At 43.9% G+C, this 25,288-nt stretch overlaps 1 protein-coding gene across 4 annotated transcripts in view; it reads right to left on the bottom strand.

The window, feature by feature from the left end:
* The window catches only part of SLC22A2 (solute carrier family 22 member 2), a 34,516-nt gene extending 9,436 nt beyond the window's left edge, over window positions 1-25,080 (bottom strand). The window contains exons 1-11 of one of the 4 annotated variants that reach the window (XM_032650590.1): window positions 24,646-25,080; window positions 22,440-22,543; window positions 16,383-16,537; window positions 14,301-14,469; window positions 12,382-12,496; window positions 10,738-10,844; window positions 8,583-8,797; window positions 7,842-7,950; window positions 6,521-6,633; window positions 3,074-3,173; window positions 1-1,629 (exon numbers count right to left, since the gene is read on the bottom strand). The exon at window positions 1-1,629 is cut by the window's left edge and continues 840 nt beyond it. In XM_032650590.1, coding sequence (XP_032506481.1) covers window positions 1,350-1,629; window positions 3,074-3,173; window positions 6,521-6,633; window positions 7,842-7,950; window positions 8,583-8,797; window positions 10,738-10,844; window positions 12,382-12,496; window positions 14,301-14,469; window positions 16,383-16,537; window positions 22,440-22,543; window positions 24,646-25,056 — 1,878 coding nt within the window. In that variant the 5' untranslated portion in view covers window positions 25,057-25,080 and the 3' untranslated portion in view covers window positions 1-1,349. The remainder of the gene's footprint in view (window positions 1,630-3,073; window positions 3,174-6,520; window positions 6,634-7,841; window positions 7,951-8,582; window positions 8,798-10,737; window positions 10,845-12,381; window positions 12,497-14,300; window positions 14,470-16,382; window positions 16,538-22,439; window positions 22,544-24,645) is intronic. The other 3 variants (XM_032650591.1, XM_032650593.1, XM_032650592.1) reach the window with 3 other exon arrangements.
* Between the last annotated feature and the right edge of the window lie 208 nt (window positions 25,081-25,288).

The raw sequence follows: 25,288 nt of genomic DNA, 5'->3' as shown, positions 1-25,288 counted from the left end.
TTCTACTTCACCCGAAACTCTGTCTCTGAGATTCAGTTTGGTGTCGGTGCACAGAGGCCAGCTTTCGGCATCAGACCTGGCCTGTTCCTCGCCATCACGTTACTGCCTTCCTGACGCCAGAGCTGGCTGGGAAAAGCCTGGGGGAGCATCACTTAGGGATGCTGTAGAAGGAGCTCTCCATTTATTCCACACATATTTGGTGAGCACCTGCTCTGTGTGTGCCAGGTTCTGTGCTTACCTCTAGGGACACGACCGTAAATGGGGTAGAGTCTCTATCCTCAAGGGGAGGCACTCACGTGCGTGACAAGCTGCACTGAGATGGGGTCTATGGGGGCTGGTTGATCACGGTCAAGGCTCTCAAACTCAAATGTCTACACTCGCCAGGCGGAAAACAGAAGCGTCCTAGGCACAGGATGTAGGGAACGCGGGTCTGTGGCCGACTCCAGCGAGCATGCCCTCCTGCGAGCTGAGCTGTCACCACTCAGCTCCTGCAAATTGTCAACAGGAGGAAATGCCTGTTCAGTGTTACTCCATCCTCTGAGTTTTAAAAAACAGATCCTGGAAATTCAGTTTATGTGGATTTCCCACTTTAAAAACTATGGGGGCCAAGCGAAGCTCTTGAGACCCTTGTATCCTGTGGGCTGCCAGTGCATGACATCTGGCTAGATTCAAAGCCTCTTCCAAGTTCTAGGGAAAGCTTCAGACCACTGTGATTCTTCTGCTGTGACCTTTCCCAAGTGTTTAATATGTGAAATGTGAAGGGTTTGTAGCATGGATACAATTCAGTTCAGTTCATGGTGCCAAAAATGGAATATGGTTAAAATAAACAGTAATATCTAAACATATCACATAAACAAATTCATGGGGAATGTGTCATATGTGATTCTCTTTATTTAGATTTTTTAAGGTTACTTTTTAAATAGATTCATATGTATTCAGAAAGTACAAAAAGTAATATACTGAAAAGTCTCCCTCCTACTGATATCTCATAGCCTCCCAATTCCAGAGACAATCAATGTTATGCATATTCTTCCAGAGATACAAGTAAATTGTATATATATTTAATATATATGTTTTTTGCTCTTTGTACACAAATGATAGACTCTATACTTTTCTATGTTTTCCTTTTTTTTCATTAATAATACCCGTAGGAGAATTTCCTTATCAGTGTATATCAAGCTGCCTCATTCTTCTTGATGACTAGGGAGTATTTTATTGAACAACGTACCATAATTTATCTAACTGGTCTCCCAATCGATGGGCATTGAAAGTTCCCAATCTTTCATTACATAAAAAATATTGCTTGAATGAATAATCCTGTACATACACCATTTTGCACATGTAAATTCCTAGAAGCGTGGAATTGCTAGGTAAAAAGATAAGCACATTTGTAATTTTGATACTATTGTTATATTGCCCATCATAGAGGTTTTAAATCTGACTCCTACTCGCGATGTAGGATACAGCCTATTTCCCCACATCCTTTCCCAACATCGTACAGCGGACCCTTGAACAGCACGCGTTTGAACTGCACGGGTCCGCTTATGTGGTCCACTTTCAATAAATATATTGGAAAATTTTTTGGCATTTTGTGATGATTTGAAAAAGCTCTCAGATGAACCACGTAGCCTAGAAATATTGAAAAAATTAAGACAAAGTTAAGCATGTCATGAATGCATAAAGTATATGTAGACATTAGTCTATCCTTACATAGGCATAAGGTGAGTGATATAAAATTAAAGAGTTCATTTTCTGTGTTATAATTTTGGTTTCAAAGAATTACATTATCGTACAATACGCCTTTCTCGCTCGTACTGGAGAAACTGCGTATCAGCCTGTCATCGCAGGTAAGTGGTGTTTTAAAAAATGTAACAATGTTTCCAATACTGTATTATGAATATGACTGTAATACTGTATGACATAAACACTTTATATCAATTCATTCATTAGTGCATAGGCTAGGCTGCCATGAAGCAATTGTATTATCAATTACACTAGGCGACCATAAAGCAATCATATTGCCGCTTCTTCATTTTCAATGCTTGAGTCACTATATCTGTTAATAAATACGGACTTCTTTTTTCCATTATCTTTTCATTTTTGATGTCTAGTGTTAGTAATACGTATAACATCTACAGTGTTTTGTATCATATAAGACAATGTTAATGTAGGTACTGACAATTTGTCTATAAACAGGTGATATAAGCTTACAGTATTGATAAATACAGTATAGTACTGTAAATGTATTTTCTCTTCCTTTCGATTTTCTTCATAATATTTTCTTCTCTCTAGCTTACTTTATTGTAAGAATACAGTATGTAATACATATAACATACAAAATATGTGTGGATCACCTATTTATGTTATCCATAAGCTTCTGGTCAACAGCACGTTATTGGCAGTTAAGGTTTGGGGGAGTTGAAAGTTTCATGTGGATTTTGACTGCACAGGGTGTTGGCACCCCTAACCCCTGCATTGTTCAAGGGTCACCTGTATGCTGCCAAGCCGTGCGATATTTAACAATCTCAGTGGCTGTTACTGCGGCGTTACTTTGCACCTTCTCTTATTATGAAAGAGATTTGGCATAGGTTAACATATGTTGGAACTGTTTTTTTTTTTCTTCCTGTCACTAAATTGTCTGTTCAAGTCCTTTACCCATTTTTTCTGTTCTTACTTACGGATTTGTTAGACCTCTTTATATATTCGGAAAATTAGCCCTTTACGAAGGAGCGAATATTTTCTCTAAGTTTGCTATTTCTTTGAAGTTTATGGTAGTTTTTCAACAGAGAATTTTAAATTTTTATGAAGGCAAACTTTTTGGAATGGGTCCTGGATATTTGTGGTCAAATTTTAAAGACCTTCCTCGCTATGAAAGGCTAAAGGTATTCTCCCATAGTATCTTCATTCTTTTAGTGTCTCCTTTTTGATGCATTCTAGTCTTTGATTTCATTTGAATTGATCTCACTGTATACGGTGTGAGGTATAGATCCAACCTCATCTTTCTTTACAACTGGCTCCAGAGTTTTCCCAAAGCGTGTATTGAATAGTTCATTTAGGAATCCCAGCTCCCTACCTCTGCATGTTTTCAGCTTCCTCAATGGTCTCAGGCAAAGTCTTCCCTTTGGTCTCTGGGAGCAATAACACCAGTCCTCCAGCAACCAGGCCAACTACAGCTGAAAACCAACAGACGCAAATCACATTCAGAACTGAACCACACTGGCTCTATAATTAAAGCTCTCCTTATTTCTTTAAAACAAGTGTTATTTTTTTGTGCTGATTTCCTATACTTAACAGATTCCTTTGCTATCTCTGACTGCCCTATTCCCCATCATAAATATTTTGCCCATTCCAAACTCTGCTGGATTACAATTCCTTATAGGGAAATGAAATACTTAACATTTTGAGTCAAGGTTATTCTAGGCTAGAGGAAATTGTCATGATATTAAGATACTTTGGAGTCAGAAAATAACTCTGAAAAAGAACCAACGCTAAGAAAAGAAACAATATAGCTCTGCCAATATAAAGCACTCGGTAATGAAAATGAGTCAGAAACTTGGATCATTACTAGCAAATAAAAGTAATGAAGCACGCATTATTTCATAACAGCATTAAATAGTATAGCCAGACCTTTTATTGGATTTTTATTTATTTATTTTTGCTTTTTATTTTTTTTGATTGAAGTATAGTTGATGTACAATGTTGTGTTAGTTTCAGGTGTTCAGCAAAGTGAGTCTTTTTCAGATAGCTAGGCCTTTCTGTTCTGATTCAGGTATTGGATAAATTTCTCTTATTCCTTTTTTCCTTTGTCTCCAGCTGTAATTTTTTGCAGATGTTGGTGTTTTTGTTTCTCTAAATTCCCATTAAGATTTTAGGATTTACGGTTACATCTTTATATGTTTTTCCATCATTGAATGCAGGAAGTAGGATGTGGGTTCTTCGCTAGCTGGGGGGTTTCAAAAAATGCCTGTTGGACTCCACTTTTTGCACGCTTAAAACTGGCAGAAATACGGGCCTCCAGTGTGCAGTGGTTCAGGGCACCGGCTGTAGCTCTGAGCACCTGGGTCTAGTACTGACACCCCGAGTACTGGTCTCAGAGCCCTGAGAAGTTCTCTGATCCCCCTGATACTCCAGACTCCCCGACAGAAAGTGGGGTGGTATCTCCACCACAAAGGCTTGTTTAGAGGCTGGAATGGATTCATATTTGTTAAGTGCTTAGAAGAGTGCCTGGCACATGGCATGAACTAGTTAACCTCTCAAGATCTCCCCAAACCTTGAGAGATTCACTTGGTTGTAACTCATGCAAACAAGAGACATATTCAGCTGGCTTCGATTCTCTGAAGTGAGTGAACTGTGAAGAATATATTAGATAATCAAATTATCATCCATTTAGTACTTTATATTTGCAAAGATAGGCCTAATTAACTAGGATATCACTTATCAATTTTTCCAGTGCTCTTTCAACCAGGATTTTCCAATGTGTTTACTTGTTGGTTTTCAGGCTTCTAGATGACCATTTCTGGCTATTTCAAGAGCACAATTGGCACACCATTATTGTGTGAAAAGAGAAAGAAAATGTGTAAAACTGTTAGTTTTGCTTCCTGCTAGCTATTAAAGGTTGGTGAGAGAAGGAAACTACCAGCAAAATAAAATTGAGGATTGTCTTTGAGTTTACTTCAATGTTGAAATGCAGTTAAAATCCTTTATCTTTAGATGGAAAGGCAAGGTCCGAGGGAGGGTCTGGGTATGGGGGGATCCTCTGGGTCTGGACTTAGCAATTTTTTGGTTAAATGGTACTAAGAGAAACAAAATAGATACTAATGAAGTATCTATTTTCTACCCAGAAATGTCCCGCTGACCCATGCATCACTCACTGCCCACCTTAAGGGAGTGGGCAAGATTGGGATGGAAGGAAGGATCCAGAGCGTGTGAGGGAGCTTCCCCAAGATGGAAAGGGGACTCTGGGGTCAGGTCCCTTGGCCAGAGCTGGGGGAGGAAAGAATCTGGGGCATGTGCCTCCCAGCAGGGCCAGCCACGCTGGTCATCTCAGGATAAAGAGCTCTTGTTCTATCAACCTGGGCCATCCTGTTATTAAGTTGGAACGTGGAGACATTTACTGGGTCTCTTTCAAGGGTGAGTTCTTGCAAAGGTTTGGAGCTTTTCCTGGCAGATCTATGGCAGTAGAAAATTTCCCCTTCACAAATCCCTTGAGAAGAAGGGAATGAGCAGAGACACTTGTGTGTGACAACGCATGGCACTTAGAGGAGAACCATCTGCTATCCCCCTGCTGTGCATCCGAGCTGGGCTTTCCCTTCCTCCCCCCAGATTAAGTCTTGTATGCCCATGGGGAAAAGTGTTACATTTCTGTCAAATTAAAAGAAAGGCTCAGGGACTTCCCTGGTGGCGCAGTGGTTAAGAATCCCCCTGCCAATGCAGGGGACACGGGTTCGAGCCCTGGTCCGGGAAGATCCCACATGCCGCGGAGCAACTAAGCCCGTGCGCCACAACTACTGAGCCCACGTGCCACAACTACTGAAGCCCGCACACCTAGAGCCTGTGCTCCGCAACGAGAGAAGCCACTGCAATGAGAAGCCCGCGCACCGCAACGAAGAGCAGCCCCTGCTCGCTGCAACTAGAGAAAGACTGCCTGCAGCAACGAAGACCCAGCGCAGCCAAAATTGAGTAAATAAAGACTCAGAATGCGTCTGAAAGAAGATTGAAATGTGTCCATCGAGACCTTGGGACTAACACTGACAAGGTGAGTGTTAACGTGTATGGCTCTGGCGCTGTGTCTGCTTGGACGCACAGGAGAGGACCTGTCCCTCCGTCTACCACTGTGGGGAAAGACAATGGGAATGCCCAGGATTCCCAGCCCCTTTCACAGTCTGCAGACTCGCGTTCAGCATGTGCTGATAACTAGGTTTGTCCCTCCCCTTCTCTCCTGTGGGCTGGTCAGGGAGAGGCAGGCTCAGTGTCTGTACATCCTTCAGGGTCAGAGGGAAGAGCTGTGCCCATGCTCCTTAAATCTAACTGCCGAGGAATCTGAGGACCGGGGTGCCCAGCACGCACACAGGTGTTCCTGTTGTTCTAATGCATTTTCTCGGTCTTTGTTTCCCCTGGGTTTTGAAATTGCCCTTTGCAAAATTTTAACCGCCTTTTTTGAAGTAACGAAGTAGAAGAGTTTGTATTTTTCTACATCTGGGCATAGAGGAGGCAGAAAGAGTGAGCTCTTGGACAAAGGGGTGGAAATCAGGGAGGAGAGAAGGGTCTTCTTCAGGGGAAACTCCACCTCACTCTCCCTTGACTTTGCACCCTATGGGCATAAGTCCTCGTGGGCTCCCAGACTTGAGTGTTGGCAGCTGCTGATACTATTAGTAATACTAGTATTACTACACTACTGGTAGTACCAATTACTAGTCATACTTAGTAGTTACTTGCAAACATAGCACTTGTTTCGAGGTAGAAACATGGAGGCCTCTTAAAAATAGGTTTTCATTCAAAGACATCTCTGAGGATTTCTTACCGAAAACCACCAGTGGAAGCTCATGCCAGATGCTGGTGAGCCGGTAGACCAGGAACGGCGTGATGATGCCCCCGATGTCACACATGGAAGAGCAGACGAGGACCCCAAGGTTCCTGAAACACAGTACACTGATGCATCCTTTGACTTATCAAAGGACAGTGGCTATCTCCCACCCACCCCCAGATAAATACTTCCCCAAATCATTAAAATGTGTATGTGAACTGAAAGTGTACATGTTATTGTCAATGCACATAAATGATACATGGTACATAATTCCATTCATATTCTGTTGTACTTGTTTTTTCGGTTTTTGTTTGTTTTTCTTTGCGGTACGCGGGCCTCTCACTGCTGTGGCCTCTCCCATTGCGGAGCACAGGCTCCAGACGTGCAGGCCCAGTGGCCATGATGCATGGGCCCAGCCGCTCCGCGGCATGTGGAATCCTCCTGGACCGGGGCACGAACCTGTGTCCCCTGCATCGGCAGGTGGACTCTCAACCACTGCGCCACCAGGGAAGCCCATGTTGTATTTGTTTTATATGAACTTTCTTGAAGATTTTAAATTAGTGTTGGGGACAGTTTTCATGTTTTACTTTCATCACTGTCTCCCCTGCTCTGTTCTATGGTCCTGCTTGGGCTACTCTCCCTCCTGTTGACATTTGGCCACATCCCTCTCTGGCAATTCAGTAGCTTCTGTCACATGGTTTCTGTGTTTTACCCTATCCTGTAAGTGTGAGGTGTGACCTGCATACTGCCTTGAAATGGTGTCAACCTCTCTTACCCTGCATTTTGAAAGGTAAGCTCCTCCCTAGAGATGATCATACTAAATAAGTCAGAAAGAGGAAGATAAATACCATATGACACCATTTATACGTGGAATCTAAAATACGACACAAATCAACTTATCTACAAAACAGAAAAAGACTCGCAGACAGAGAGAACAGACTTGTAGTTGCCAAGGGGGAGGGGGTGGCAGGAGAGGGCTGGGTTGGGAGTTTGGGATTAGCAGACGCAAGCTAGTATATATAGGATGGAGAAACAACAAGGTCCTACTGTAGAGCACAGGGACACAGGGAACTAGATTCAATATCCTGTGATAAACCATAAAGGAAAAGAATATGAAAAAGAATGTGTGTATGTATATATATAACGACTGAATCACTTTGTTGTACAGCAGAAGTTAACACAACATTGTAAATCAACTGTACTTCAATAAAATAAATTGAAGAAAAAAGTACGGTGTCCTCTGCCGGCACCTGTGGTCGTTCTCACCAGAAAACAAATGTCCCAGCTGCTTTCTTCATGCTGAAGGAAACGTGCTCACCTGATGCATGTGGGGTACAGTTCCGCATTGACCAGGCAGACCATTTCATAGGCCATTGTAATCCCCATTCTACCCAAGCATACGACGGTAACTCTTAGCCAGCGTAGATCTGAAGGGGAAAGCACACCGCTGACACATGCTGCGCTCACTCCCTGGTCTCCCAACAGTGCCCCGGGGGCGTTTGCAAGGAGAAAGTGCACCCTCCAGAATGAGACAAGAATGCACAATCGGTTCTTCTATAGACTCAGGACAATTCAGCAAAAGTCCCCATGTCTGTTTTAGCCTCAGACACAATTCTGTTGCTCTCTTCACTTTAGACTCCAGTCATTAATGACAACACAATTATACCAGCTTCCAAAGTTGCACCAACTTTAGTCTATAGAAGTCACCCAAAAGGAATAACATACACCCCCCAAAAATAGCATTTTTCTCTCTGTGGTCTTCTAACCCCTGCTCTGGGCCAGCTCGATGGCCTGTGGCATGGGTCCTCCTAGCCTCTCTTGTTATATTACATCAAAGAACCACTGGGTGTTATTATATTACATCAGGCAACCACTGGGTGCCACTGTTCTTAAAGGCAGAGTTGCCATATGGGTTCACTCAGGAAGGTCCCAGATATGTTGTTCATTCTTTCCAAATTGACTTGGATGTTAAATGACAGGGTCTTTCTCTCAAAGGGCTGTAATACCCCCTCTTCTCAGGGCCTTGGAAGACAAGACCCCAGCTTGGCCTGACACTTACCCTCAGGGATAAAAACCGAGGCTAAACAGGCTGCCCCTGCCACCATATTTGACGCAGCCCATGGATGACGGCGACCCACGCGGTCAATTGTGACGAGGATGATAAAGGCGGCCGGGAATTCGACCAGGGCAGAGTAGAGGAAGTCCAGGTAGATGTTGCTCCCGGCGAGGCCCATGTACATGATGAGGCCCTGGTAGAGGACAGAGCTCGTGAACCTGAGCAAAGAGGAGAGCTCAGGTCAAGCCGGGCGCCAGGAGCAGGTCCCTGAAAGGTTGATTGTAGGTCACCTATTTTTGTCCTCTTATTACTGCTTTTCCCTCTCTTCCATTGCTTTAACACCATCTGACCCACTGCGGGGGCTGGCTGTGACCCCAGAACCAGGAAAGGGGGAGAATTAGGCTAACATTCCTTGACCAAATTGAAAGGCAAGAAGAAATGTCTTACTAGAGTGATTTATTTAGTAAACTGTATCAAGCTCTTAGTGGTTGTTAATTATTTTTTTCTCTTTGTGGCCTTCTAATGCAGTCGAAATCACAGGGATTGACTACTTAATCCAAATATTAGGAACCCAGGAGACCAAATGGGTACCAAATTCCCAAATGGGTACAGGCCCACTTTCGATGATTTATCTTCTGACGTGATACAGCAACATTTTGATCTAGTTTTGTTGGCTAAAAATGTTCGTTGTCTATAATGGAAAATATGAGGATGATTAGCAAGAATCACAATTACTTAGAAAAAGAAAGGATAATGAAGCCAAGTTTCCCTGATGCATTTTACATGCAATACCGTGAAGGTTGCTAAGTTAATTCCTGATGAGCTTAGCTTTTGTCAGTGACCGTGAAGCTTCCTTTAGCTGATGTGAGTCGTCCCAGCGATGCCGCCCGGTGAAGGGAGGCCTGCTGCAGCAAAGGAGGCTGTTGCAGGGCCCACGGCACAGGGCTCTGGAGCAGCCTGCAGGCGGTGAGGACGGTCAGGCTTGCTACTGGATTGTGGGGCCAGTGGATTATTCCTGTGGTTTGTTTTTTTTTGAATTTTTGAACTTTTTTTTTTATATAGCAGGTTCTTATTAGTTATCCATTTTATACATATTAGTGTATATATGTCAATCCCAATCTCCCAATTCATCACACCACCACCACCCCCTGCCACTTTCCCCCCTTGATATCCATACATTTGTTCTCTACATCTGTGTCTCTATTTCTGCCCTGCAAACCGGTTCATCTGTTCCTGTGGTTTATTCTTGTTCGGGAAGTTTACTTATTTATTTTCTCCAGGTAGAAAAGAAAAATAAAAGGCCTTGTACAATCAGGAGAGATGTACACTCATCATGAATTAATCTATACCACAAGGACCTACTGTAGAGCACAGGGAACTGCACTCAATATTTTGTAATAACCTATAAGGGAAGAGAATCTGAAGAAGAATATACACACATACATGTACATATATACACATATATATATGTGAATTGCTGTGCTGTACACCTGAAACTAACACGATATTGTAAATCAATTATACTTCAATTGAAAAAAATTAATCTATACCAATAGTTCTCAGTTTGGCTATATATTAGAACCACCTGGAGGATTTTGAAAGTATTGGTTCCTGGGCCCTTCCCTCGACCAATTAAATCCATATCCTTGTCAGGGAGGGGTCTGGCCTTGGCATTTTACTATCTCCCAGGTGATTCTTAAGGGAAAGCCAAGGTTGAGAATGTAGTGATCTATGCGTTGGGACTGTAAGCCGATTTCAACATCTGCCTGAGAAAAATGATTTCAGGAAAACCACCTATAAACGAGACTACTTGCAATCCACTGTCGATGCTAACTAGACCCAGGCTATGTTTTTGTGTTTTTTTTTTGCGGTACGCGGGCCTCTCACTGCTGTGGCCTCCCCCGCCGCGGAGCACAGGCTCCGGACGCGCAGACTCAGCGGCCATGGCTCACGCGCCCAGCCGCTCCGCGGCATGTGCGATCCTCCCGGACTAGGGCAAGAACCCGCGTCCCCTGCATCGGCAGGCGGACTCTCAACTACTGTGCCACCAGGGAAGCCCCCAGGCTATGTTTTGAAGGTACTCTTGGTCCCTCCCTTTATGTGGATGATTCAGATTAAAAGAATTTGGAGGGATTTTAAAGTGAAAAGTAATCTTTACCAGTTGTACATCAAGATCAAAGTGTGTTTCCTTATCTGAGGGGTTCTGACCAAGTCAAGAAATGAAGGATTCAACTTCTCGCCAACTTCCTCATCAGATCCGAGGCTCTAAGAATAGAAAAAATAGGAACAGCTTTGTGTATTTCATGATGGCTCCCAGGGTCATCCAGGGAACATAATGCCTTACACTTGCTGAGTGCTTTTAACTGCCCAGGACTAGCTAAGCCCTCCACGCACATTAGCTTGTTTAATCATGACGACTACCCTACAAGTTAGGTCTACGTTTTTCACCCCATTTCACAGAAGAGGAAGCTGGGCTACAGAGAAGTGAGGTAACTCATGCACGTATATAAAGGGATACTGCTGGCAAAGCGGGTGGGGTAAAATCAAGGCCCAGCCCAGTGGCCCTGAGGGCTGAGGGCATTGACACGCCCTCTCTGCACACCTGGACCGGGGTGTGGCCCAAGGGTCAGGAGAGTGATCTGGGACCCTGGCACTCAATCCAGCAATGGAATCACCTGGAGCTCGTTAGAATGAAAGCTCTCAGGCCCCAGCCCAGACAGATGGACGCTGAATCTGCCTGTTCACAAGGTCCCCAGGTGATCCTGTGCACAGAATTGAGAAGCCCTACTGTAGATGACACAGTAGGTGGTGGAGGGGACATTTCATCTCCAGGGTTCAGGAAGCAGAACCCTTGTGAGTCCCACTCCCCTCTGTCTCCTTCCTGGAGCAACACGTGATGTTGTGTGAAAGGCCCAGGAACGAGGGGAGGAAGTCTCCAGGAGACCAGCAGTGACCAGACTTACCACCCTCACGTGAACTCTGACCCTGAGCGAGACAGTGACCCACATGTGCCTTATTCCCTGGCCAGTTTCTGAGAGGATCTGAAATCCAAGAATCAGTGCTATGCCTGTCATTCTTGGGAAAAAATACATATTCCAAACACCCAGAAACCAGAGAGGAAATGAAGAAAAAAGAGCTCTGAGCCCCCAAATCCTCACTCTAAATGCCACGTCAATCTCAAATTCTTACAGGTCACTCATCTTAGAGCCTCATCAGAAATGACTTACTCTTATTTCGGTATAAATTCCTAATAAGCCTGATATTCTCTTTTCCAAGCCTTGTCAGATGAAAAGGTTTAAATTAAAGGTGATGAGGTCCGCTAAAGGCAAAACGCTAAATGCAGAGAAAATGAACACTTCAGTAATTTGTTCTATTCAGGAAGGCAGGGGTTGCTTAAAATATTTTGGGATAATTTCTATCCAAAATTTTTTAAATTCTAAGAAATTATTTGTGTTTGAAGAATCTTCCCTCTGGGGAAAACCTCCCTCCCTGAGGATGTTGATGGACACACAGGCAAACAAGACTTCAAGTACCGGGGCCTAAGGGGCAACATGGTCGAGAGGTGAACAAGATAGAAGCTCCTCATTTGACTTTTAAGAGACTTTTGGCTTCCTTTAGTTTTGTTTTCCATCTGCTTAAAATATTCTACCAGGGAACCACAAATCTTAGTACAACAGAAATGTCCTGTTGCACATGGTGGGTGGGCCGCTTCTGCCACTCTCGAGACATTGAGACAATGCACGGTTTTCCCAAATCTTCCTTTTCACTGTTCCCTGATTTGATACTTCAGCTGCTGGCTCACCTGAAGAGAGGTAGGCAGAGATTTTCCATTTTTCTTTGCTATGTGTTTAATGATTTTCATGGCTTTGGCGTCTTTGTTCTGGGAGATCAGCCACCTAGGAGACTCAGGTACACACCTAGGGCACAGAAGAAGTGTCATCAATGCTGTTAAGTGGAGGGGAACACCCACCCCCAGGGGTCATAGCAGATTTCTGTGAGGGATCTTACACAGTGGTGTAAGATCTACAAAGGAAATAAAACTGTGTAGGGGCTACACAGCAAAGGGAACCATCAACAAAATGAAAAAGCAGCCTACTGAATGGGAGAGAATATTTGCAAACCATGTATCTGATAGAGAGTTAATATCCAAAATATATAAAGAACTCATGCAATCCAATAGCAGAAAACCAAGCAATTCAATTTAAAAATGGGCAGAGTATCTGAATAGACATTTTTCCAAAGAAGACATACAGATGGCCAACAAACACATGAAAAGATGCTCAACATCACTAATCATCAGGGAAAAGCAAATCAAAACTACAAGATATCACCTCACACCTGTCAGAATGGCTGTTATCAAAAAGACAAGAAATAAGTGTTGGCAAGGATGTAGAGAAAAGGGAACCCTGGTGCACTATTGGTGGGAACATAAATGGGTGTGGCCACTATGGAGAACAGTATGGAGGTTCCCTAAAAAAAATTAGAACTACTGTATGATCCAGAAATCCCACTTCTGAATATTTATCTGAAGAAAACAAAACACCCCAAATACCTATTTTCTACTCTTCTGTGGAGCTTGTAGAATTGTAAGAAAATTAAATTTGACTCTATTGAGTGAAAGTGGCAAGAAGTGCTTCAGAAATAGTCAGACGTGGATAATAGGTGGGCCTTCTGCGTCATGCTAAAGCACTAGGTCTTTATTCTGAAGGGAATCAAACTACCGAAAGACGTTTAAGCAGGAGGGTAACGGGGTGGGCCTGGATTTTTACAATGCGGCGTGAAACATGGATTAGAGGATGGGAAAGCTGATGCCAAAGAGACCAGTTATGAGTCTACCCAGAAATCCAGGCAAGACATAATGGATTCCTAATGAGAACAGGGGAAAAGAGGGATGGTTCCAGAGATATACAGGGGGTAGAAAGGATATAGGGATGAAACTAAGGATCACTCTCAGAGTTTTACTGGCTTCTGGAGGAGAAATAGGCTTCCTGGGAAGGGTTGAGATGTTTAATTCTTAGACAAGACAGCTATGGGAAGAACAGGCAGATATGTCCAGGAGCTAAATAAGTGGGTTTTTTCATAGGAGAGAGATTTGGTTGATAATCTAGCATCCCTCTTGCTTTATCTCAGGTAAGCTTGCATTAGGAATTTCTGATAGTTTCTTCTGTTTTTACTGTGTTCCATGTTTCCCTTGGGCAGGGGTGACAAACATATTTCACTTGCCCTGGTAACTCTGATTGATTGGTATGGTCTCTCTGGGGTTCCATGTTGGCCTTATCTGGGATAAAGACTGCTGTGATTGATTGGGGATGTCTGCTTTTGGCATGGTATTGGAAGTGGTGACGAAAGTGCCATACTTCCCCTTCTCTATCCTGAAGTTTCTTCTGAGGAGGGGCAGAATCAGAACAATGGTATTGTCAGTCTCTTTAAAGGGTATCATGGCTACTGGGAGCTACTTTAAACACCACAAAAATAAAGTGAAAAATGTGAGATCCGAGTCATAAAACTCTTAAGTTCAAAGTGAAAGAACATCTGATTTCCAGAGGGGAAGACAGATTAAAGCTTATGATTTTTACCCCTGAAACATGGACCTGGGTTTCCTGTGAAACGGAAGAGTGAAGGATATCTTAGATTCGAAGGATGGTATGCATTGGGGAAGACAGTCTTTTTAGCTAAATAAAATATTTCAGTCTATGTCCTCTTGGTTCCACAGGGACTTACCAGTAATAGAGCAAGAAGCAGAAGTTGGGCAGAGTCACTGTGAACTGCAGCCACCTCCAGTGTGGAAGTACGTATGCCACCCCAGCAAGCACCAGGAGCCCAACCGTAAAGGCCACTTGGTAAAGAATCCCCACTGTTCTCCGGTAGCTCAGCCCAACAAATTCTGTAACTGCAGAGACAACCCAAATGGTCAACGCAAGTCAGTACAACAGTGAATTGGCTGTCTAACTGTGGGGAAACTAGAATGCCAACTCAAAAAGTAGTCCAAGTTCTAGAATTTTCTATACAGCTCTCTGAAAACTTTTAAGTGTTCTTTGGGACCTATTTTGTTATGATTACCGCTGTTGTGTTAATTAATGTAAAATCTTATAATCCCATATTACATGGGGTAAACATTGACTTTAGAGCATAGATGATTTTCACGTAAATGAATAGCTCAATGTAACTTGCCCTCTTACATGAGTTAAACATTTTCTTGGCAATCCTGTTAATGTGTTTAAGTGGCTTGGAAACCTGGTGGTGGGGTTCCGAGCTGACTGGAGTCAGCTAGTACTGGCTTGCAAGAACTGATTTTTAAATTTTCAGGAATTTTGCAAGCTGGTTTTTAACCCATTGGTATCTTAAAAGCAGTCACGGTGGGAGTGTTTACAACTTAGAAATTGGAGAACACTATGAATCAGGCTTTTTATTTTCCAGGAGCTGGTCTATGAGCATAACACGGCACGTGGTATAGTAATCAGCCTTATCCAATCCCATGACTACGGCATGGCAGAAGTATGAGGTCTGTGATACATGGATTTAAGAAATAGTCATTTTTATATTACAAACATTCTAGAATTGAGATTCTAGATATTCCATGAACCACAGAGTTTTGCTTTAAATGTTTGGTAATCATGTGAAAGACTTCAACTATTTGTAAACCAAATAGAAATGCACTTTAAAATTATTTCTATAAATCACTGTGAATTATCCAAAAGCATTTAAAAAGACAGACAAAATTATGTACCTGCTTAATAAATAGAAATGTCTTTCAAAGTGGTTGGGGTCATGGATGAGGTCTTGGGGTAGCAGGTAGAAAGAGGGTGAATGACAGGTGCACCTTAAGGACATCCAGAGGGACTGGAGAAGAGATTAATGGGAGGATGAAACTTAAATTCAAATTTCTCCATGTCACGTGTATGAGAAACCAAATGTCTCATCGAATAACTGCGTACATTAACTCCTTTGTTGCCCAGACATAGATCAGGTGACGACCACGACAGGCACCTGAGAGTGTTAGGCACCATCTCCTCCTTATCTCATAGAATCCCCCAAATTAACTCTACTGGGTCAAATTTAAACACACATATTCCAGTTCTCCTGTGCAAAATGAAAGGTTGATTAATATTATTTTAATTTCAGTGTCCATTTCCCTTGGTGTGGACGCTATTTGAATGTAGCAGAAGGGCAAGCAACGATGGAGTGAATTCCCAAGATCTAATTATGGTGGTAATTCTCCTTAATATTAATTTACAGATGCTCTGCTGTTATAATTCAAATATTCTCTTATAATCCATGGAGCTTAAGCATAACCCTGGTTCCTAATGAGTAGGATGTAAATGATATTCCTGGTCCTACAAATGGCTCGCTGAGGAACCGAGATTGACCACGGTACTTCTATCCTTGGTTTCCTTGCATATACATTGAGGATAATGTGGTTTGCTAGAATGGATGTACTCAAATTACTAAAGCCCCTTATAAATCTAATATATTCTCATCAATGAATTTTCTCTCTGTAAAGCCTGGTAGGCTAGATTTCCTCTCTATGGTACACCCCAGGGCACAGAAAACAAAAATTCCTGAAGAGTTATATAAGAGTTTGGATGGCACGATGTTTACTCTCATTCCTGCTTCATTGTTTTCTTTCTAGGAGGAATGCAGAATGAGTTTTCTGAAAAGATTTCAGAAATTCTTTTGATACAGAAAAAAAATCTTTCAACATTGTCTTGAAGCTGAGTCCATTTTCCTATGCAGCTACCCTCACGTGACTGACTATATTTCGCCAGCAGTGTCCCCCACAGCTACGATCACAAGCGTTCTTACTCAGGATGTAGCCTATTAACCAGCCTGCCTTGCTGACCAGTCCTTGGATCAAGCGAAAAATTAGCATCCATGTATAGTTTGGGGAAATAGCCATGAGAACTCCAGATGAAGCATTTATGAGGATTGTAATCAAGAGGCAGAGCTTACGGCCAAACCTGCAAGGAGGAAACAAAGAGAGGGGATGGAATTAGATTAGATTCATGAGGGCTGTAGAAAATTCACGGAAGTTATGGAACTCTAAACTAAAGTGGAGGTTATCTCTGAATGATGGACATTCAGGAGGTACAGACTGATACCCACCAAGAGAATCCCTGACTTCAGGTCAGTTCCATCAGGACTTTGCACCAGGGCACTATGTATAAACTTGAAGCCCAGTGAGGCCCATTCACCCTGGGCTGGAGCACCTCTCAGCCCCCCACTGTGGAGGGTACGTGGGGAGGGGGTGATTCTTCAGGCCACCTAGCACTGAATGCCCCAAGGGCCCATCTAGGGCTTCTGTCTTCACATGAGCTGGGCCTTTGCACCAACAGTCTCAACTAGTTGCCCACTGAGGAGCTTTTGCTTTAGAAGAAACAAAATTCCATGTTCAGTGTATTTCCCCATCCATTTTCAACACTGCCTTTGGACTTCATGGTATTTGTGTGTCTCCATGGCAACGGTCTTTTGTGTGGCGCTGTCATCATCTCACCTGTTGCCATCCCATAGGCCTTTGCCATGGAGTACCTTAGCAGGATTGCTCCCGCACATTTTATTTGAGACTTGGGTCCCATCGGTTTAGGGACCTGGAGAGTGTCTCAGTGCACAGAGTAGACGGAAACGTGGAAACCTGGGTTTAACCTTGGCCCTACCGCTGACTGGGATGTTGGGCGAGTTATGCGGCCTTTCTGTTTCTTCATCTGGAGAAGAGCTATCTGACCCAGCCTGACCAGGGGATTAAGTGCGGTATTACACCTAAAGAGCTTCGCACCCAGCCCTCCTCCCTCCCTCCCTTTGCGAAGCTGCCTCTCAGAAAGCTGACTTGAAGTTCAGTCTCTTTTTTCCACATCTCATCATGTCCTCTTGGTTTTGTTCTAAAAGACGCCCTAACTAGCTGTTAGTGGAAATTTTAAAAATTCTTCATGCAAAGCGATGTTTTCTTTAACTTTTGTTTATCCACTTCGAACTGCAGGTCAGTAGCGCTGCCAACGTCATTAGCAGTGCACGTTTTGATGCGGCTGGACATTTGTTAATTGCTGCTCTTCCTTTAGGCAATTTGTGCTCTAGTGACCATTTCAATACTGACTGACCATTTGAAAAGAATCCATTGTTAACAATTACTTGGGATTATTAATGCTTTAAATCTGAAATTTAAAGATCAAGCAGTCTCATTAGTAATTAACGTAAACTGCTAAACTTCTTAAAACCCTGTTTTGACCACATCATTTTAAAATTCTCAGTCAGTGGTTCCCCACTGTAAACATGCACCCCCTGGACTTTTATCCACAGCCTTCCAAAGTCATATCAGCACAAATGTTTTAGCCTTTCTTCCTGAACCTCTCCCTTTACCCTCAAAGAATTTATAAGTATGTGCTGAAGTGATAATTCTTCAACTTCCAAAGTTGACTCAGTCAAATCCCAAAGCACCATAATCATGCTCCAGTATATGGACAAAGTTCCATGGCGGATGAGAGGGAACATTCACCATCTGAAACTCAGTGCGTGGAAGCCTTCAGAGAATCAAATCTACCAATGCAGAGCAGCTTCACTAGGGGACATGTTCCCATAAAGACACAATGCTATTAAAACAATAAGGCAGGGACTTCCCTGGTGGCGCAGTGGTTAAGAATTCGCTTGCCAATGCAGGGGACATGGGTTTGAACCCTGGTCCGGGAAGATCCCACATGTGAGGAGCAACTAAGCCCGTGCACAACTACTGAGCCTGTGCTCTAGAGCCCGCAAGCCACAACTTACTGAGCCCGTGTGCACAACTACTGAAGCCCGCGCACCTAGAGCCCGTGCTCCGTAACGAGAGAAGCCACCGCAATGAGAAGCCTGCGCACCACAACGAAGAGGAGCCCCTGCTCGTTGCAACTAGAGAAAGCCTGTGAGCAGCAACAAAGACCCAACGCAGCCAAAAATAAATAAATAAATAAATAAATAAAATTAAATTAAATAAAAAACACACTGAGGCAGGGCTGGAAGAAATTTTGGAGATTTGGGAGAGTTGGTTCGAGAACCTTCCCCCACTTCCTACCCTCCCACACAGAACCACTTAAGTGGTTTAAATGAAAGACGAAGAGCAATAAAAGAGAATGGGGTGAACTCCAGGACTGCTGGCTTCAGAAGTCCTTTAGCCACCTGCCTACTGAGACTGAGGTCTGGGGCTATCAGCATCACCGTCGAGTGGTTAGAAATGCAGACTCTCAGGCCCACTCCAGACCCACTGGATCAGAATCATAATTCTAACAAAACCCCCAGGTGGTTACTATGGACGTTACCATTTGGGAAGCACTGAGCCTCCGTTTCCTCATCTGCAAACGGGATAATCAACTCTCCTTTCAAAGGCTGTTATGATCCTAAGTGAAATGTGACACACAGGGATGCCCAGTAAAATGACTGGCGCATAGTAGGTAGGGGAGAGCTAGTTTTGAAAGATTCCACAGAGTTGAGTAAGTTTGACTGCGACCTGCTGGGACTTTGATTCTGCCTTGATCTCGTTCCGCTGTGAAATCTGGGCAGTGCAGTGCTGGCTCCTGCGAGCTGATTGATAGACTGTCAGAAAAACTTGTGAGCTGACTGTTAGACACAGCCATTATTAAAAATGAAGTGCACCTTACAATAAGTAAATTATGTTAAAAAACACGTGTAATAAATATGCAAAACTTATCTCTTCCTAATTATTTACTGTGTTTGACCATTATCTATGCTCAGGAAGTTTTTTATGTCTATCTGTTGTAGTTGTATGGTGGAAATACCATAGAATGGTGCATCTTTCTAGTCAACTCTGTGTTCAGTGACCTCACTCTGGTAGCTTGAAATGGACCACCGTGGGGAGCCTTGACAACATGGAGGTCAACAAACCCTACAAACTGAGGCTTTTTCCTTCAGAGAGTCAGTTGTTAAACATTTACAAGCCTGACACTAAATTACTGACCATTAGAGTAAAAAAACCTTGAATTGGTGAGAGATTACTTTTTTGGTGTCAGGTGATTCTGAAAATCATTCTTTAGGAGGTTTGAATGATGAAACAAATTAGCCATCTTACAAAAGGTTTACTTTCAAAATCTCTAGCATATATCCCCCATCTCTCCCTCCTTCTACTTGCAAAGGTGACCTTCTGAAATTTGACTTGGTGTAAGGCTCGTTATTCTTATTATAACCTGTTCATAATGTGCTCCTGGCTTTCTTCTAAAAGACACCTTCATCAGCTGTTAGGTCATATTGTTACAGGAGAGAACCAAGTCTGACTACATGTTGGATCTGTTTCTTCTACTTTAACCTTTGCTTTCTGCTGTTTTTGTCCACTAAAAGGAAACTGTCTATACATAATGGCCTGCCTCAGGGAACCCTGCCCCTCTGCCTGAATGTTAAACCAAAGTGCCTTGTTCAGGGAAACATCCGGACCCTGTCCACCTGCCGATGGCTGCAAGGAAGAAGAAATGAACACATCCCCTCCCTGAGGCTGGCCATTCCAGGGGACATTTGCAAAACTTATGGTGTTTTTACTTTACTTCCCCATCTCCTCCCCCTCTCTGTTCTATAAAAGAAACTGGCATCCAAACCCCGATAAGATGGTTATTCTGGGGACCCTAGCCCGCCATCTTCTCAGTCTGCTGGCTTTCCGAATGAAGTCGTGTTCGTTGTCTCAACACTTCGTCTCCGACTTATTGCCCTGTCAAGTGGCAAGCAGAGGGAGCTTGGGCTCAGTAACAATATGTTTTAAATTCCTCATAGCTGACAATCTATTTTATTTAGTGTTGGTTTAATCTGTAGCATCAGATGGGTTTCCATGAGATTCTTGTTCCATTCTATAAAACCTGACAATTATTCAGTAATAGGCATTAAATGTGCAATAGATAGTGTCCTCTTTGGACCCGTAGGGTGGTTGTCTTATTACGCACCCTTACCTGCATACACAAGCAGAAGAGAAGCGGGCAGCAACCAACCAGACTTCAGACAGTTTAAGAAAAAGAAATAGAGGGATGTACACAGCTTTGGGGGGAAGAATAATGAGTAGTCAACTTTACATGGGAGATTTCAACAATAGGAGCAAAATAATGAGGTCATCTAAGAAGGTGGATAATTGACTGGGGATTTTAAGTCAGAAAGAGGATGATAACCGGTCTCCTACTCTGGGCGGGATGGGAATAATCAACTCATTCATTTAACCAGCTGTGAAGCTCAGTCCCCTGTTCGCTCACTTCTGTGCTGGCGAGTTGAGTGTTAGAATCTGCTCCTTACATTGGAAGAGCCAGTGGAGAGGGAACTGGGAGCCAGGGGTCCAGACCGCCACACGTGGGGGGCAGGGCGGACTCCCGACCACCCTCGTCAGGCCACCTCTCAAGACTTCAGGGGTCATTTCCAAACCACCGTCCTTATTGCCAGTTCTGTGGCAATAAAAGTAAAAGCGAACGACCTTCCTCTGCATCTCACAAGCCTCTTTGCCACACAGCGTCCCAGGAGGAGCCTTTGAAGGGAGGCTGAGTTGACAGTTACAGAAGTGATGCGATGCACGGGACTGCCTCGTGACCCAGCGCCTTCACTGCCACCTTCCCTCCCTCCTGCTGCCACAGGGGGCCCCGGCTGTGACAGTTCAGACGCCCCTGAGGGTGTGATTGATTCAGCCATCCTTATTAATCTTTAACACGCTTGCAAGTTTTAATCCAGACTGTAGTCTCATCAGAGAAATGTTCTGTCTATATCTCATATTAAGCTCCACGACCTTTGGTTTATCTGTATCAAAGATATAGTTGGGGAAGGAACAAGCATAACGTGTATTTACTTTACCACTTATTTCAGAATTAAATACATATAGTTATAGCGTATAATAAATTATAAAAGATTGTATATTTATTATAGAGTCATATGGCACTATCTCACTGGGTGACTAGTGATTAAAGGGGAGGATACTGTCCAAAATGTTGCACACGGTGCCTGAAACATGGGAAATACTCAATAAACAGTCAATATTAGGAATATTAAATAATTAGCACTGATGGCCAAATTACCCAAGGTGCTTATCGAGTATAAAGCCAACTCTTCTGTTCCTTTCCCTTCGGGGGATTCCTAACAATGTCTAATTGATCATCAACAGAGTAAAGATGTGCCTTTTGAGGAACTTCCAGCACAGTGAGCCTGGGATTACAAAATAGTGGATAAATAAAAGACATAGGAACAGGTCGATTAGTATGAGTCACTGAAAACTAGCTCCCGGAGACACGGACCCATGTACGAGGACCACCTGCTGTACATTCCACGTGGAGAGGTCTCTCCTAATCTCTCTCCAGGGACGTGACGGTATGGAAGTGGATATTTACCTCTGCCAGTGTGGAGACCCTGTTTCCCTTTCACCAAATTATATCTTAGGTTCCATACATATAATTACATCTGGCCCCAGGGCCCCAGTTCAGGAATCCTGCAACGCCACAGGCTCAGGTAAGAACAGAAGGGAGAGTCTACCTGGTTCCAGCACAGGAGAGGCAAGCGGAGGACGGGACAGAGCTCAGAGGCCCTGAAGATGCATGACCAGGTGGATGGCATGAGGCCAAAGAAAGAATTGGGATTACAACAGGGCTCAAATCCTCTATCACTCTCCCTTCTAACTCTAAGCTTCTGGATAGCCCACAAGGAAACACTGCTGCCCAGTGTTGAAACATCCCTCTATGATCCAAGAGAATTAGAAAAATAGAGACATCGGTCATGCTAATCAAAGCTGTAAAGGAAATCTAAGACCGTCACGACAATTCAGGAAAGTGTGGCCTGTGTGCTCTGGGAATGCAGGGTATTCAAGCAGGGACAGGTGAATCCAAGCGTTCTCCTTGGGACTGCTTACATTCCACAACTTTCTGCTGTACCTACCTGTCTGCTATGTAGCCGATACCCACAGAACCGATAAAAAATCCTACATTCACAGCCGACTGAAACAGGTCCAGCATCCAGGAGTTGGTACACACTAGGTTAAACTGCAAGGGGCCAGGGGTGTCCCGGGTTGGGAGGAAAAGAAAACAAAATTCTGTTAGACACAGCTCAACCCAGGGAACTCAGGAGGTATTCCTCGCATGGCACTGATGTGACTGGACGACAATAAACCAACTCTTTTCTTGCTTGTGTTAATTTTCTTTACACAACCCCGAAGATTTGTCCCGCAGTCTGTTTAGCATTCCATCTGGCAGTATGTCATCAGGCTGAACTCTGTTTTGGCTAAATGAGCTGAAATTGGGTAATTACTTATGCACAAACCATTTCTTTTTGTAATTTTATTAAATAGGTGTGTGGACACAAGCAAGCATTGCCCTAAGGGAGCCAGGCTGTTCAGTGTCTCTTTAAATTAGCATCTTGCTAATGGCTGTTACCTTTGTCCTCACTTGGAACAGGAGGTGATGCTGGGGAGCCACAGGTGCTGGCCTGGAGGTCGGGAGAAAACCCCTTTCTAGGGCTAAGGATAAACTTTCTCACTTTGTGGCCTTGGGCAAAATTTTTCTCTGCTCTGGGCCTCAGTCTCCCATCTCTGTATGAACAATGAGATGAACCACGCTGCAAAAGCCTCTTAAAAGTTTTATGGTACTTGACCAACAGAATGTGGTGGAAGTTATCCTTTGCCATTTTCTGGGTCCAGGCCTTAAGAAACAGGTAGCTTCCTGTGATGGTTAATTTCATGTGTCAACTTGACTGGATCACAGGATGCCCAGATACTTGGTTAAACATTATTTCTACTTTTTAATGATTTTGTTTAATCAAAAATCACAGACATGTTAAGCCAATGGAGCCTGGAAATAAAGAATCACTGTAGAAGAAAAAACAAGTTTTCTGGTGTTAAATCTTCACTCCTCCACATTTCATGTGACTATCAGACCATTTTAGATACTTCAAATGGCTCTTCTACCTTAACGCCTGTACAGAATCTCTTCACGTCATCCAAGCAGTCCTTTTAAGTTAAGCCAGGCACCTGGCTTTCTTTGTATTTGCAGAATAATTTTATCCCCCCATTTTGCTTTGTCTCCAGTAAAAGCAATTCTCACTACTATACATAAAATAGACAACTAATACGGACTTACTGTATAGCACGGGGAGCGCTACTTAATACTCTGTAATAATGGCCTATATGGGAAAAGAATGAATGTAAAAAAGAGTGGATATATGTATAACTGATTCACTTTGCTGTACACCTGAAACTAACACAACATTGTAGATCAACTATATTCCAATAAAAAATTTGAAAGCAGCAAGTCTCCATTTTTTCTATTTATTGAAAAGAGGCCTCATGACTAGATGCTAATACCAAGTGTAGTTTTTTTTTTTTGTTTTGTTTTTTTTTTTTTTTTTGCGGTACGCGGGCCTCCCACTGCTGCGGCCTCTCCTGGCCTCTCCCGTTGCGGAGCACAGGCTCCGGACGCGCAGGCTCAGCGGCCATGGCTCACGGGCGCAGCCGCTCCGCGGCACATGGGATCCTCCCAGACCGGGGCATGAACCCGTGTCCCCTGCATCGGCAGGCGGACTCTCAACCACTGCGCCACCAGGGAAGCCCCCAAGTGTAGTTTTTAATAAAACAATAGTACCATAGCATAAGCTCCAACCCCAAATGGTTTGATACGGATACTTCGAGCAAATTAAGAGAAAACAATTAGCCATCGAGAGAAAAGTACATTGTATCACAGTAAGGCACCCGTTCAGGTGAGTTCCATGAGGTGTCAGGTGTCCATCTGTACCGTGGCAGAGTGGAGGGGAAGTCAGGGCTTCCGGAAAAAGAGGAGGCTTGAAAATGTTCCCTTTCCTGGCGTAACTCCCAGGAATTCTGACGTTTCTGCTTGCTTCTTACCGCTGAGACTTGCATACACTAGAATTCAGAATTTGAAGCTTAAACTCACCTGCTCGGACTCCAGACAAATAAGAGGCTGTGTGTTTTCTTGAAAACTAGGATTTTATTCTATAATTAATTTGCTCGTTTGTTTATTTTTTATAAGATACTTTGAGTCCAAAGAGCACACCTGGCCCTCCCTGGGTTCATCCTTAAGAAAAACTTCACTCTCTGCTTTCTCCATCCCTTCTAAGTCCCACGATCGCCTACCTCGGTCACGATGGAGGAGCCGGGCGTGTCGTACACCCAGCCGTACCGACAGGGGCCCAGAGGCAGGAGGCTGCTGTTGGCGGCCAGGCCGGCCAGCGGGTCCACGCAGCCGAGGGCGCTCTGGTTCCAGTCCACTTCATAGCGGCGGCACTGGCGGGGGAATGCCTGGCCCTCGGGCCCGGGGCCCGGCACCGTGTAGTTGAGCTCCTCGACCAGGCTCCAGCCGCATCGACGGCTCAGCTCGGGCACCCCGGGGCTCCGGCAGCGGTGGTCCGGGGTGAAGGCCAGGAAGACAATGCCCACGTAGATGGGGGTGAAGGCGGCAGAGAGCAGAGCGAGGAAGAGAAATGTTTGTTTCTGGAAAAAGTTGAATTCCCCTATGTGTTCTAGGATGTCGTCCATTGTTGGCATTATTCTGGGGAGAGAAGTCCCAGTGCTGTCTCCTGCACTGCTCAGACGCCACTGAGCAAGGCTGGGCCCAGCTCAGCACAGCCCCGACCAAAAGTCAAAGGGTGAGTTTATTTTAGAAAGCGACCAGCCTTTGGTCCAGACCTTTACTGGTCAGACCAACTCCCAGCCATGCACTTCCCCGGCCACTCCGAAATTCCCCAAGCAAGTCACAGGGCAAGATGCTGTATTTATT

This window comes from Phocoena sinus, chromosome 12 (genome assembly GCF_008692025.1).
Source record: "Phocoena sinus isolate mPhoSin1 chromosome 12, mPhoSin1.pri, whole genome shotgun sequence".
NCBI classification, from domain to species: domain Eukaryota; kingdom Metazoa; phylum Chordata; class Mammalia; order Artiodactyla; family Phocoenidae; genus Phocoena; species Phocoena sinus.
This window is presented reverse-complemented; position numbering and strand designations above follow the sequence as displayed.